At 37.5% G+C, this 14,060-nt stretch overlaps 1 protein-coding gene across 9 annotated transcripts in view; it reads right to left on the reverse strand.

Annotated features, from left to right (window-relative positions):
- Nucleotides 1–14,060, reverse strand: part of DLG2 (discs large MAGUK scaffold protein 2) — a 2,194,174-nt gene that overhangs the window by 1,079,857 nt on the left and 1,100,257 nt on the right. For 7 of the 9 annotated variants that reach the window (XM_055281254.2, XM_055281252.2, XM_055281263.2 and 4 more), the window contains one exon: nt 8,050–8,211. In XM_055281254.2, coding sequence (XP_055137229.1) covers nt 8,050–8,211 — 162 coding nt within the window. The remainder of the gene's footprint in view (nt 1–8,049; nt 8,212–14,060) is intronic. The other 2 variants (XM_055281255.2, XM_055281259.2) reach the window with 1 other exon arrangement.

Below are 14,060 nucleotides of genomic sequence, written 5' to 3' on the forward strand. Positions count from 1 at the left end.
CTTAGATGTTTAAATTTCATATTATTATAGTAAAGGCTCCGAGAAATCCTTCAATAAGTTAATGGATTTAACTCTTGAAATGTGTTTAAACACTCATTCATACCTTTATTTTAATAATGCTGACAAAATTCCACCAAACGTACTTTGGGACATGTAGTCTAATTTCATTTTAGATTCCAACAAGGGAGTAAAATGAGAAACAAAACAAAACAAAAATAAGGTGCAGTCCAGGTCATGGTAGCTTACACATTTACTAAGAGCAAGAAAAATGGCAAACTTAGAGGAAAGAACATTATATAGTGGTCCTCCCTAATCTTAGGTTGCACTTTTCATGCAGTTTCAGCTACCAGAGGTCAACTATGGCCTGAAAACAGGTGAGTACACACAAGATATTTTGAGAGGGAGAGAGAGAGCACATTCACATAACTTTTATTAAAGTATATTGTTATAATTATATTTTCTTAGTTATTGTTGTTAATCTCTTAGTGAACCTAATTTATAAATTTAATTATGTGATAACATACATATGAAAACATAGGAAAAAACATAGTATAAATAGGATTTGGTACTATCTGCAGTTTCATGCATCCACTGGGGGTCTTAAAATGTATCCCCCACAGATAAGTGGGGACTACTGTATAGTTCAACAAATAATTTTTAGAACAATAGAATAAGGCATATTTTAAAATGATGACTATGTGGGATGCACTAACTCCTCGTGCCATAGGATCTTATGACCAGTTGGGGTTGGCCAAGAGTTAACAGAAAAGGCTTTATGTAGGAAGAGGGTTTTTATTGTACTTTTGGCTAAAACATGCTTTCCTATGATTGTGCTCTGGCAACTCTAGTAAGAAAATAGTATAAAAAATACACATTGTTATCATTTGTCTATAGATTTTTTATTGGCTTCTTCATGCTTCGGCTCTCCTCCTATAATGTCTCAAATGTGCGTTGCCTACAGATTCTCAAATATCTTCTTACATATACTGAACAAGTGCCCAGCTGTCTCAGGGTATTGAAGTTTACCCAAACCTCACATACTCCTAATTTCCAGCAAAGCTTCTCAGAACTGTTTATTCTAGTCCCTGTGAAAATTCGAAGACACACAATAATATTTATCTGATTAAAGTAATTCACACCAATTTATAAAAGGAGGCTTTAATCTTTCTTGTAATTAGTCATTGAACCTAAGAATCTAAGCTGGTTTTGACTGCAAGACACATTTCTTTTTTAATACACCCTAGGAAATACTGCCAATTTTAATTGCAAGATGCCATTTAAGACACATCCAGATTTCAGATATGTTAATATCTGATAAAATATGAAGCTTAGAATTTATGAAATTTTGTATAAGTGATGATTAGGTAAGGAAGAAGAGGACAGCAGTTAACTCCCTCCCTTTCTCTCTCTCTCTCTCTCTCTCGCTAATAAATACTCCTACAGGGTACTCTGGTAGGTGCTTGGGCCCCATGGTTTTAAGTTTGAGGAGTTCAAATTTCAGTTTTGGAATAATAAAAAGTAACAAATAATTATGAATCAAGTCCCCCAAGAGAATAATCTAGATACTGAAAATCATGTTTCACTGCTCTTTGTTTTCCCATTACTTAGTGCTATAGTAGGCACTCAATGAATATTTATTGAACTGACCTAAAGTGAAAAGACCTAAACTGAAAAGAAAATTCTTGTGATTTATACAGGCCAATTTCTTTTATGAAAGATTCTAGGTAGCATCTGAAGAGAATGCATCCCCACCTTGAGGAAAGGAAAACAAATTCCCTTGAATTCACCACTAAATTGCATTTCTCTTTCCAACCCCATACTTCACACTGGCCAAGGCACTCTAATGAAAACAGGCTAAGAAAGCCCATCTATCACTTAGGCAGCTGGTGTGCACCAAAGACAGATGAATCTTAGAACCAAGGCTTCAAGTGATACACCACAATGGAGAAAATGATACTCAAACCTGTGACAGTGAGATTATTCAGCTAATGATTCAGAGCCCACTCAATGTGACATTTAAACTATTATCCAGCAATCTCACACTCTGTTTAGGCATGCCATATGTAAATTCTCCATTAATACTAGAGAGTCACATTGTTTTCTCAGTAGGATTCTGGGGGAAGGATTGGATTATGTGTTTTGCCTCCTTTTCTTCCTTTTAGTGCTTGACCCAAGAATACTAGACAGATAAAAGAAGGCAAATAAGTTGAAAATATGACAGCTCTAATGGAGACCTTGTACCTTTTTAACAGTTCTCTGACTCTAACAGGCTTCCTTTATGAGAAAATGACCCATTAGATTTTAATCATTGTAAGTTTTTCAACAGTTGAACTGTGATAATAACAACTTGATAAGGAAATGTATCCTGTTGCTATAAAAATACAAGTGCTTGAATCTGATATCACAGTGCTGTGTTGGAGCTCACTCATACTAGCTCATGAGAGCCTCATGTGCCTCCATTTCCAAATATTTAAAAAGGAGCTTTAGGTTGGTAGCCTGAAATCAGCCATGCCGGGAATATTTACATCACAAAATTGGCCAACCTTAAAACGGACGTTTTTTCCCCCTAGAAAAATGGTACACATTTATTCCTATTACTATTGGTGATGAAGGAGAGATACACAGAGTGTCTTTAGTAAGACAATCTAAAAGCATATCTTCATCTATAAAATCCCAGATCATACTGAATGGACAAAAGTTGGAAGCATTCCCCTTGAAAACCAGAACAAGACAAGGATGCCCTCTATCACCATTCCTTTTCAACAGAGTCCTGGAAATCCTAGACAAAGCAATCAGGCAAGAGAAAGAGGTAGAAGGCATTCAAATAGGAAGAGAAGAGATCAAACTATTCCTGTTTGCAGATGATATGATGCTATACCTAGAAAATCTCTTAGTCTCTACCCAACAGCTCCATGATCTGATAAATAACTTCGGCAAAATTTCAGGATGCAAAACCAGTGTACAAAAATCAGTAGCATTCCTATGTACCAACAACATTCAAGCTGAGAGTGAAATCAAGAACTCAATATCATTTACAATAGCCACAAAAAGAATAAAATACCTATGAATACAGCTAACCATGGAGGTAAAAGATCTCTACAACGAGGATGACAAAAAAATTGCTCAAGGAAATCTGAGATGATTCAAACAAATTGAAAACATTCTGTGCTCATGGATAGGAAGAATAAACATTGTTAAAATGGCCATATTCCCTAAAGCAATTTACACAGTCAGTGCTATTCGTATCAAACTGCCAATGATATTCTTCACGGAATTAGAAAACAACTATTAAAATTCACATGGAACCAAAACAGAGCCCAAAGAGCCAAGGCAATCTTAAGCAAAATGATCAAAGCTGTAAGTATCACATTATTGGACTTCAAACCATACTACAAGGCTACAGTAACCAAAACAGCATAATACTGGTAGAAAAACAGACACATAGACCAATGGAACAGAATAGAGAGCCCAGCAATAATGCTGCACACTGACAACTATCTGATCTTCAATAAAGCGGACAAAAACTGGCAATGGGAAAGGACTCCCTGGTCAATAAATGGTGCTGGGACAACTGGCTAGCCATATACAGAAGATTGAAACTGAACCCCTTCCTTATACCACATACAAAAAATCAACTCAAGATGGATTAAAGACTGAAATACAAAACCTAAAACTATAAACACCCGAGAAGATAACTTAGGAAATACTATTCTGGAAAGAACCTGGTGAAGATTTCATGATGAAGATGTCAAAACCAATTCTGACAAAAACAAAATTTGACAAATGGGACCTAATTAAACTTAAGAGCTTCTGCACAACAAAAGAAACTATCAACAGAGTAAATAGACAACCTACAGGATGGGAGAAAATTTTTGCAAACTATGCATCTAATAAGGGTCTAATATTCAGAATCCATTAACAAGCCAAAAAACAATCCTATAAAAAAAAAGTGGGAAAAGGACATGAGCAGACACTTCTCAGAAGAAGAGATATATGCGGCCAACAAGCACATGAAAAAATGTTCAACATCACTAATCATTTGAGGAACGCAAATCAAAACCACAAAGAGACACCATCTTACACCAGTCAGAATGGCTTTTATAAAAAGTCAAAAAATAATAGGTGCTGGTGAGGTTGCAGAGAAAAGGGAATGCTTATACAGTGCTGGTAGGAATGTCATTATTTCAGCTATTGTGGAAAGCAGTTTGACAATTTCTCAAAGAACTTAAAACAATTGTCATTCGACCAAACAATCTCATTATTGGATATATACTCAAAGGAATATAAATTGTTCTGCCATTAAGACACACGCAAAGGTATGTTCCTTGCAGCACTATTCACAATTGCAAAGGCAAGGAGTCAACCTAAATGCCTATCAACAGTAGCTGGGATAAGGAAAATGTGGTATGTATACACTACAAAATACTGCACAGCCATAAAAACTTCGGGAGGCCGAGGCGGGCGGATCACAAGGTCAGGAGATCTGTAGTCCCAGCTACTCAGGAGGCTGAGGCAGGAGAATCACTTGAACCCGGGAGGTAGAGGTTGCAGGGAGCCAAGATTGCACCACTGCACTCCAGCCTGGGTGACAGAGGGAAACTTCGTTTCAAAAAAGAAAAGAAAAAAAAGAAAGAAAGTAAAAGAAGAAGGATGAGATCATTTTCTTTGCAGCAACATAGATGGAGCTGAAGGCCATTATCCTAAGCATACTAACACAGGAACAGAAAACCAAATACTGCATATTCTCACTTAAAAGTGGGACCTAAACAATGAGTACATATGGATACAAATAAGGGAACAATAGACACTGATACCTACTTGAAAATGGTGGGTGGAAGGAGGGTGAGGATTGAAAAACCAACTATTTGATACTATGCTTATTACCTAGTGATGAAATAATCCTCACACCAAACCTCCATGATATGCAGTTTACCTATGTAACAAACCTGCACATGTATCACTGTACCTAAAATACAAGTTTAAAATAAATAAATAAATAAATAAATAAATAAATAAATAAATACTCAAACACATCTTGTTTAGTATAAACACCTCGAGAAGGTAATTGATGAAAAAAATCCTGGTCCCAAAATAGCTACCTCACAGCCTGAGTGTAGAAATCCTTGACGAGCTTCCCTTTCCCTCCTCTTCACAATACCTTGGGGCCATACCACAGAACTGGTGGTTCCAAAAAGGAGAAAAATCTATTAGGACCATGGTGTTTTATCCCAGGGGCTTGCTATTCATAGTTGGCTGTTCTTAAAACTGACATGAGGTGCCCTCAATAAAAGGCTAGGAAATTAGTTAGAAGTGACATAAATATAACAGAAAATCTAGGCTAAGAGGAACCCATTGAAGTTGAATACAGTTAATTCTAAGATTCCTGGAAGGCAAAGGATAAAGGAAAAATTCCCTTGTTTATATGAGATCTGAGCTTTAGGAAAAGCATACTTTCCCCTCAACTCTGATACACATTTTCCAAATGAGACAGCGAGTAGCATAATAAATGATGGTGCAATCACCAAAACTGCAGATGTTCAGATAATTATATTATCATGTATATGCTGAAGACTTAATATACAAAACAAAGCTCCCATGGTACTTTCATTGCTCTGTTCATTTTTTTTTTTTTTTTTTTTTTTACTGTAACCAGGCCAGCATCCCTCATAATTATAATAGTACTAATTATAAAATTTGGATTCTCCCTATTCCAATTTTGAATCCCAGAAGTAACACAAGGAATTTCACTACTTTCAGGCATAATCCTACTCATAAGACAAAAGATGCACTTATTTCAAATATTTCATCTATCATTATTGGTTGACTTAAATATAATACTAATAATCACCATATTATCAATTCTAGTAGAAGGATACAAAATGCTAGCCTTGATTACCCTACTTACTTAGCCTAAAGTCCTTTGGGAGGTATGCTCTAGAGTTGATTAAGGAGGAAAGGTTGGGAAGGCAGAAAGGTGGCGAATTTTGTGTATGTGTGTGTTGGAGGTTGCGGCATGGACAGGGTCTCACTTTGTTGCCCAGGCTATAGTGCAGTGGTGTGATCATGGCTTACTCTAGCCTCAACTTCCTGGGCTCAAAGGATCCTCTTACCTCAGACTCCTGCATACCTGCAACTACACTTGCATGCCACCTCGCTTGGCTAATTTGTTAAATGTTTTGCAGAGACAAGGTCTTGCCTTGTTACCCAGGCTGGTCTTGAAGTCCTGGGATCAGCGGTCCTCCCACCTCAGCGTCCCAAAATGCTGAGACTACAGGCGCGGGCCACTGCACCTGACCTATGGAGGTTCTTATAGGGAGTTTTTCAACCAGTTTGAAAGAATAAAACTGAAATGTAAGTACCCTCAACGCAGTTCAGTCTCTCAGCCCTGCCCTTTCTCAATTTACAGTGGTTGGTACACAGAGTAAGGATCAGCAATTGTTATAAAATATCAAAGAGTACTGTCTAACTCTAGGAATCAGCAAGATTCTATACTGAACACAGAATTCTGATTCCTAAACAGGACCTTAGAGACAATTTTGTTTACCCTTCTGTGGAAGAAGGAGTCTTTTCTGCAAAACCTCTGACAAGTCATTATCCATTGCTGAAAGATTTCTAGGGATAGGGAACTTCTGTCTCATGAAGTAGTCTATAAGTTTTTTGATTAGCTACAAATGTCAGGAGCTGTGGTGTTAAAATGATTCCAAATGTAATATACATTCCTGTCAGTTTTGCACAGTGGATCTGCTTCTGCCTTCTGCATGACATCGATGTCGTGTTGTTCAGATGACAGCTCTTGAGGTAAAAATGGTTTAGCCCCATGTCCCCCAATTCTTAATCTTTTCTTCTCCAGATTAAACATACTCATTTTCACCAGTCATCCAAATACTTGCAAAGAGATTCTGGAGATTTGAACAATGAATCCCAGAGCATAATATTAATATTTACATATTTTTTACTTACTATATAATATTTACTGGAATTTGACAATTGGTCTGATATTTTTATGTATTGGTAGTAGCTGTAGCTAATTTATTTGATAATACATTTTCAGCATACCAATATGTTTGAAATGTTCCAAAATTTGAAACGTAAAGTTAAGCATAAGTTAACCTCTCTTAGATGTTTTTGCGGGTATAATAAGATCCAGAGAACACGGGAGATACTTTTATGTCTGTATTTTTTATTGTAGCACAGCTACGTAGAAGTGCTGGCAAAATGAATGTTCTAGGTGATGAAAGAAATTTTTGTTCAGCAATAATTACTAAGGAGTTAATTGGTAGGTGTTTTTATTTTTTCCATTTCAATTCTGTTATTTCAGCCATATTCTGATTTTTTTCTTTTTAAACTTTAATCAACCTTTATAAGCTTTTTATCCAAAACACAAAATCCAGTAGTGCCAGTTCAGCCAAAAAAAAAAAAAAAGCAGAGTAATTTGCAGCCAAGGGGCATAGAAAAGTATTTTTCTCATTTAATTATATCTTCTTGTCGAAATATAATTTATCAAGCAATTGTTTAAAATTAAATTTTAAAAAGTAGAAAGTGTTGGGAAAAGTATGACACCAAACTGAAATAAATCTAGTAAATAATTTTCTCTAGGATAAAATAGAGGCATTGATTAGACAACTCACACATTTTCCTTTATAGTTTAGACAGTAAGGCAGTCATTAGATGTGATCATGTTATATTTGCTCCCTTTGTTGGACCACAAGTACTGACAAACAGAGAGCATTTGAGCAAAATCTTAATGTATTTGGGCTTTAAAAATATGTGGTTAGCTTATTTTCCCTTTCAGTGTTTCACTCTTGGCGCTTTCTTTAGTCCATTCTCAGCAACTAAAATCATTTTTCCGGATATTCAAACAATCGCAATAAAAATATGTCCCAAAAATACAAGGTGAGCCTCCAATGCCCAAGAAAGACCCTTGGGCAACCCGTGTCCTCTATCATGTTTTAAAAGAGCCTCATTTAATCCGGCCAGCAAACATCTCCATTAGCAATTAAGACCAACCACTGTCACCAACTCTAAAGTCAGAAGAGCAATATAACTGACCTTCAGAGGAGAAATATGAGACTGCAAGACGTATCCATGGACATTTTCTATTTGAGAGAGGTTCTTTTCTGATACATGCACGAGTTCTGGGCCTCTTACTTCATGGGTCAGTCGAGGTAAGGAATGATCATGTGGAGCGTCCTCATCTTGATATCGATACTTCTAGGAGAAAAGAAAAGAAAGGAGAAGTATGTATACATCAGTGTTTGCAAAGGATATAGACTGAACTTCATATTCTAACTTCATCAATAGGACACAGTGTGCACCTACCGTTGACTTCACCAAATGGACTTTGCTGTAGACTCTTCTGGTGGTCACCATAGACCAGGTCAAATGCAAGCAAAACTGAGTTAATCATGAATATTGACCAATGCCCAGACTTGTTTCTGCCTGACAATATACTCTCTTTGTTTATGAGCTACAGAAAGGTAATAACAAATGAGACAGAACATTTACTTTACTCAAGTAAGTGAGGAGGTAACCCTCCTGACCAGAGTAGCTAAGTATGTGTTAAAAATTCTAGGTTATGGATGGAGAAGAAAAAAAGTACTGAGCAAGAAGAAAATAGAGTTCCAATATATCCCATTTAGAAAACTTAATTTTCTTTCAGAATTTGTGAGTGATTTAAGTTCCTTTTGAAATGAGGAAAAAATTTTGTCACCCACATTATTTGTATTAGACTCAAAGAGAAGACAGTCTTATCTTTCTTTACTTCACCACATAGGGGAAGGAGTATGGATTGGGTTAGTCAGATTCCAGGACAAAAGATCACAATTTTTAGAAGCAGAGCTAGCTCTTTTAAAGAATTTTAAAAATCAAGGCAAGGTATCTGCCTATATTGTGATGGCTCCCTGAGGGAACAGAGGTAAATACTTCTTTCTCTCTTGTTCCCTTTTCTTCTTTTCTTAACCATCTTGCTTATACATGACTGTACCAGTAAAGATCACTGTTTGAGTCTTCCAAGCAGATATAAGGAAGTTGGCAGAGAAAAAAAAAAAACAGGTTCAGGGTTAGGAACGCTCTGAGGGAGCTCAGCCCTCTTGTTGGGGTCTATCTCTATTTTCAGCCTCAGCCTGGGTCTCCATCCTATTTCTTTGTCTCTTTCTAGTTTGTACCCCTTTTCCCTTGGATCTGTCCCTTTAGAGTTCCATTGTTCCAAGGCTGTTGTCCTACTTGGGAAAGATGAAAGGGAACCCTCTACATCTGACCCCTAATTCAGATAATAAAGGGTTAGTTTGCTTTACTTTGCCTGTGTTCCTTGCGCATAACACAGGGATATTGGGAGCAGGGATCTAAACATTGTCATAACACCATCACAGGCTTAATTGTGATGCCTAACCTCTTCCCAGTGTCCCATTATTGTTATCATCAACGGTTAATTTTATCATATATATGATATCACATATATATATATCAAATTTCTTGGACATCAGCTCTCAGACTGACTCATAGTAGAAAAGTAACAAGAACCACGCTGGGGATGGTAATTCCATCTGTTTTTCACTCTTCCTCAGAAGCAGATTATCAATACTTATACTTTCTGGGGCAGGGTGGGCTTTCTTCAATGTCCCAAGTAATATTTGTCTCAACAAAAATAACAATGTCATAACTGCAGTTGCCAAAGGACTCTCATATACTTGTTCCATTGCAATCATTCTCGGCCATTTTACCTATGAGAAAACTAACACTCCAAGAAATTAAGGTACTTGTCAAGAGTCACCTTAACTGACGGGCATCAGCGCCAAGACCCTATCCATATCATTACAATCTGAATCCTCTTTCAATTATCATCAGCCTCTTCTCTACCCCCATAAAGAGATGAAGCCCAAGTCTGAAAACTGAACTGGCTGCTTGATAGAAAAAAAAAAATCACTGAGAATGCACGACACAATGAGGTTAGAACATTTCTGTGAACTGCAAATACCGTGCTTTTGTTTATCTAACCTATGAATAATTTGGGAATGTAATCTACCTCAGAAACATGGATCAAAGTTAACATTTGCTTTTGATCAGTTATGCTCATTGTGAGTGGAATAATGTCACACATGTGCCCATTTTAGTTTCTCTGGCTTTCAACCCATTGACTCCCACGTCTGCTCCATATTTTCGATTCTTTCATAAAGGCACTACCATCTATGTTGTCATCTAGGCCAGAAAAGTAGGAGTCAATCAGACTCCATCCTGTCTTTTGCCTGCTGCCATCTGCCAATTTAATGAGTCTGCCTGATTTATATCCTAAATAATACTTGAGTCCACGCTCTCCTTATTCTTCCCACACCCCCACCAACACTGTCCATGTTCAGGATCCCATAAGCTCTCAGCTGGGCTACAGAAACAGCCTCTGAACTGGCTAGCCTGTCTGTGAGGTTGCCCCTTTCCCATAAATTCTCTACACTGATCCAGGGGACTTTGTGAATCACATGCTGATAAAGTCCTTCTTGAAAACTTCCAATGGCTCACATGCCCACAGGACAGAATACAAGCTTTCTTACACTGCCATAACCCTACTATATATGCTGAACCCGCATTACTTCTGAATTACTTTTTTTTTTTTTTTTATGAGACGGACTCCAGCTCTTGTCACCCCAGGCTGGAGTACAATGGCGTAATCTCAGCTCACTGCAACCTCTGCTTCCCAAGTTTGAGCAATTCTCCTGCCTCAGCCTACTGAGTAGCTGGGACTACAGGCAGGCACCCCCACGCCTGGCTATTTTTTTTATTTTTAGTAGAGCCAGGGTTTCACCATCTTAGCCAGGCTGGTCTCGAATTCCTACCACAGGTGATCCGTCCACCTCAGCCTCCCAAACTGCTAGGATTACAGGCATGAGCCACCTCATCCAGCCCTGAATTACTTTTGTTCTCAACATTCTCACTCCAATAATTATAAAATAAATATGAACAAACCATTGCTTCTCATTTTTAAGCTTCTTTTAAAATTTGTGGTAAAATACACAAAAAATTTTGACCATTTTAACCATTTTTAAGTATACAGTTCAGTAGCGTTACTTATATTCATTTTGTTGTGCAACAGAACTCCAGAACTTCTTCTTCGTGTGCATGTTCCCATAACTCCCTATAGTCTCCAATTATAACTCTTATCATGCTATATGGTGGTGTATTTTCTGTGTTTTTCCACTGAACTATAAAATCTTGTAAGGACTGGGACCACGTTGGTATTGTTTATTCTCACATCTCCAGTCTTTAGTCAAATGCACGACACATATGATCAATAAGTGTTTGTTGAATATAGCCATGAGCGACCATTACACAAATGGATGAAATAGATAACAGTTGCCTAAGCCACAATACTATTTTGGCTACTGGATGAAAACTTTTTCACTATAAAATGCTGTGAACTCAGGTTCAAGTAAAAAGGACAATCACATCATTTGCTTGACGCAATCTAAAAGGACATCAGACTATTAAGTACTACATATCTTTCTCCTCATCATTCATTTCAGTATATGCTAAGAATATGAAGTGAAAACAACAACTCTTGACCTCAAGAAGACCATAAATTACTGAGTTATCCTTGTGCACAGATAAGCTACCATACCTCGTGATAAACTTATTTCTGTGGGAGCAGAAATGAGTAAGCATTTGTGGCTGGCTGTCTGCAGCTTCCCAGTTTGAAACAGGGTCTGGAATACCATAAAGAGGTAAAAGATATTCCAGCCAAAGGCACAACATATGAAGAGACATGTGGTAAGAGGGGATGATGTTTGAGGGAACAGTGAAGTCTTAAAGTGGATTGTAGCAGATGCTATTGTGTCCCTACCCAAATCCATGGAAATCTTTTTTGCCCATTGAAGGCTCATAGCTGCATACTTTTCAGGAACACTACTCTTAGGTGATTGAAGCCTCCTCTCTTGGATGTCCACAGGAGTCATATTTGAACCCCAACTCTCATACCTGACGGTGAGACAAATCCTGTGATGTGAATTACACTACAAAGTATCCAGCAAGATTAGCTTAAATTTAAACTGTACCTGGACTTATATTTCTGCAGAGTTCCTTTGTGCTTCCCTTACTCCCTATGTTTTTTTTTTTTTTTCTTGGAACTGCCCTCCATAAATCATGCACACATGAAATCTCATCTTAGGTCTGCTTCTAGTGAGCTGACATAAGACTTGGATGAAGCTTGGGATGTAAGGTACAGTGTGGCAGGAGGAGCCTGGAAGGCAGATTGGTGTCCACTGTAGACAATAGGGAGTCATCCAAGAGACTGTGGACCTAAATAATACCCTGCCCAGTGCCAATCAGACATTCCCGTTTTTTTTTTTTTTTTTTGAGTCTTCAGCCTATGACTAAGCAAGAAATGACAAGAACTGATGAGAAAGTCACATCTTAAACTCAAGCTTCCAAAGGAATCACCCTGATATGATATAGCAGAATTTCTCTGCTTGTATTCAAATCTTTATTTCCTTTGCCTGAACAAAGGTACTGATTTATAATACTAGGATTAATATTAACACCAACATTAATGCTAATCCTAACACTAATGCAATATTACAACCAATAATAATACCAGCTACAGTTAATGTACCTGGAACCATATTAAATGCTTTATATTCATCATCACCATATGAGACATAGGTGTTATTCTCTTTATCTTAGACTCAGATAATTAGGTATTTTTCTAAGCTTACATACCTGGAAAGTGGCAAACCAGGTTTCAAATGCATGTTAATTTCACTCTAGAGAAAGAGCACTTAGTCTTCTAAGTTAGTTAGGACTCAAAGGTCTTTAGAGGCCAACTTTATCTTCAGGAAATAAAATTTTTAGGAAATATTCTTACACCCCGACTAAGAATCAACCCTAACATTCTGGGTAATTCTGAGTCACTTTTCATTCCAAGGCTTGTCTGGTAGGTGCTAATGTCATTCTGGGCACCTTTGAGGATTTCTGTATTGCCTACAAAATGAGGGCCATTGGCAGAAGTCCTCTGTATTGCAATCTGTGCTTTCTTCTTTTTCTCTCCTCAGCTTGGTCTGTTGAAGGGGACTTGAGTAAAAGAAACTTTGTAATTCTGTGAGGAAAGTCACTGGTAGCTTGATGGGGATGGCAATGAATCTATAAATTACCTTGGGCAGTATGGGCATTTTCATGATATTGATTCTTCCTAACCATGACCATGGAAGGTATGTTAAAGTTCATTTGGAACCAAAGAAGAGCCCACATTGCCAAGACAATCCTAAGCCAAAAGAACAAAGCTGGAGACATCATGCTACCTGACTTCAAACTATACTACAAGGCTACAGTAACCAAAACAGCATGGTAGATATAGACCAATGGAACAGAACAGAGCCCTCAGAAATAATACCACACATCTACAACCATCTGATCTTTGACAAACCTGACAAAAACAAGCAATGGGGAAAGGATTCCCTATTTAATAAATGGTGCTGGGAAAACCGGCTAGCCATATATAGAAAGCTGAAACTGGATTCCTTCCTTACACCTTATACAAAAATTAATTCAAGATGGATTGAAGACTTAAATGTCAGACCTAAAACCATAAAAACCCTAGAAGAAAACCTAGGCAACACCATTCGGGACATAGGCATGGGCAAGGACTTCATGTCTAAAACACCAAAAGCAATGGCAACAAAAGCCAAAATTGACAAATGGGATCTAATTAAACTAAAGAGCTTCTGCACAGCAAAAGAAACTACCATCAGAGTGAACAGGCAACCTACAGAATGGGAGAACATTTTTACAATCTACCCATCTGACAAAGGGCTAATATCCAGAATCCACAAAGAACTTAAACAAATTTACAAGAAAAAAATAAAACAACCCCATCAAAAAGTGGGCAAAGGATATGAACAGACACTTCTCAAAAGAAGACATTTATGCGGCCAGCAGACACCTGAAAAAATGTTCATCATCACTGGCCATCAGAGAAATGCAAATCAAAACCACAATGAGATACCATCTCACTCAGTTAGAATGGCCATCATTAAAAGTCAGGAAACAACAGGTGCTGGAGAGGATGTGGAGAAATAGGA

This window comes from Symphalangus syndactylus, chromosome 6 (genome assembly GCF_028878055.3).
Source record: "Symphalangus syndactylus isolate Jambi chromosome 6, NHGRI_mSymSyn1-v2.1_pri, whole genome shotgun sequence".
NCBI lineage: Eukaryota > Metazoa > Chordata > Mammalia > Primates > Hylobatidae > Symphalangus > Symphalangus syndactylus.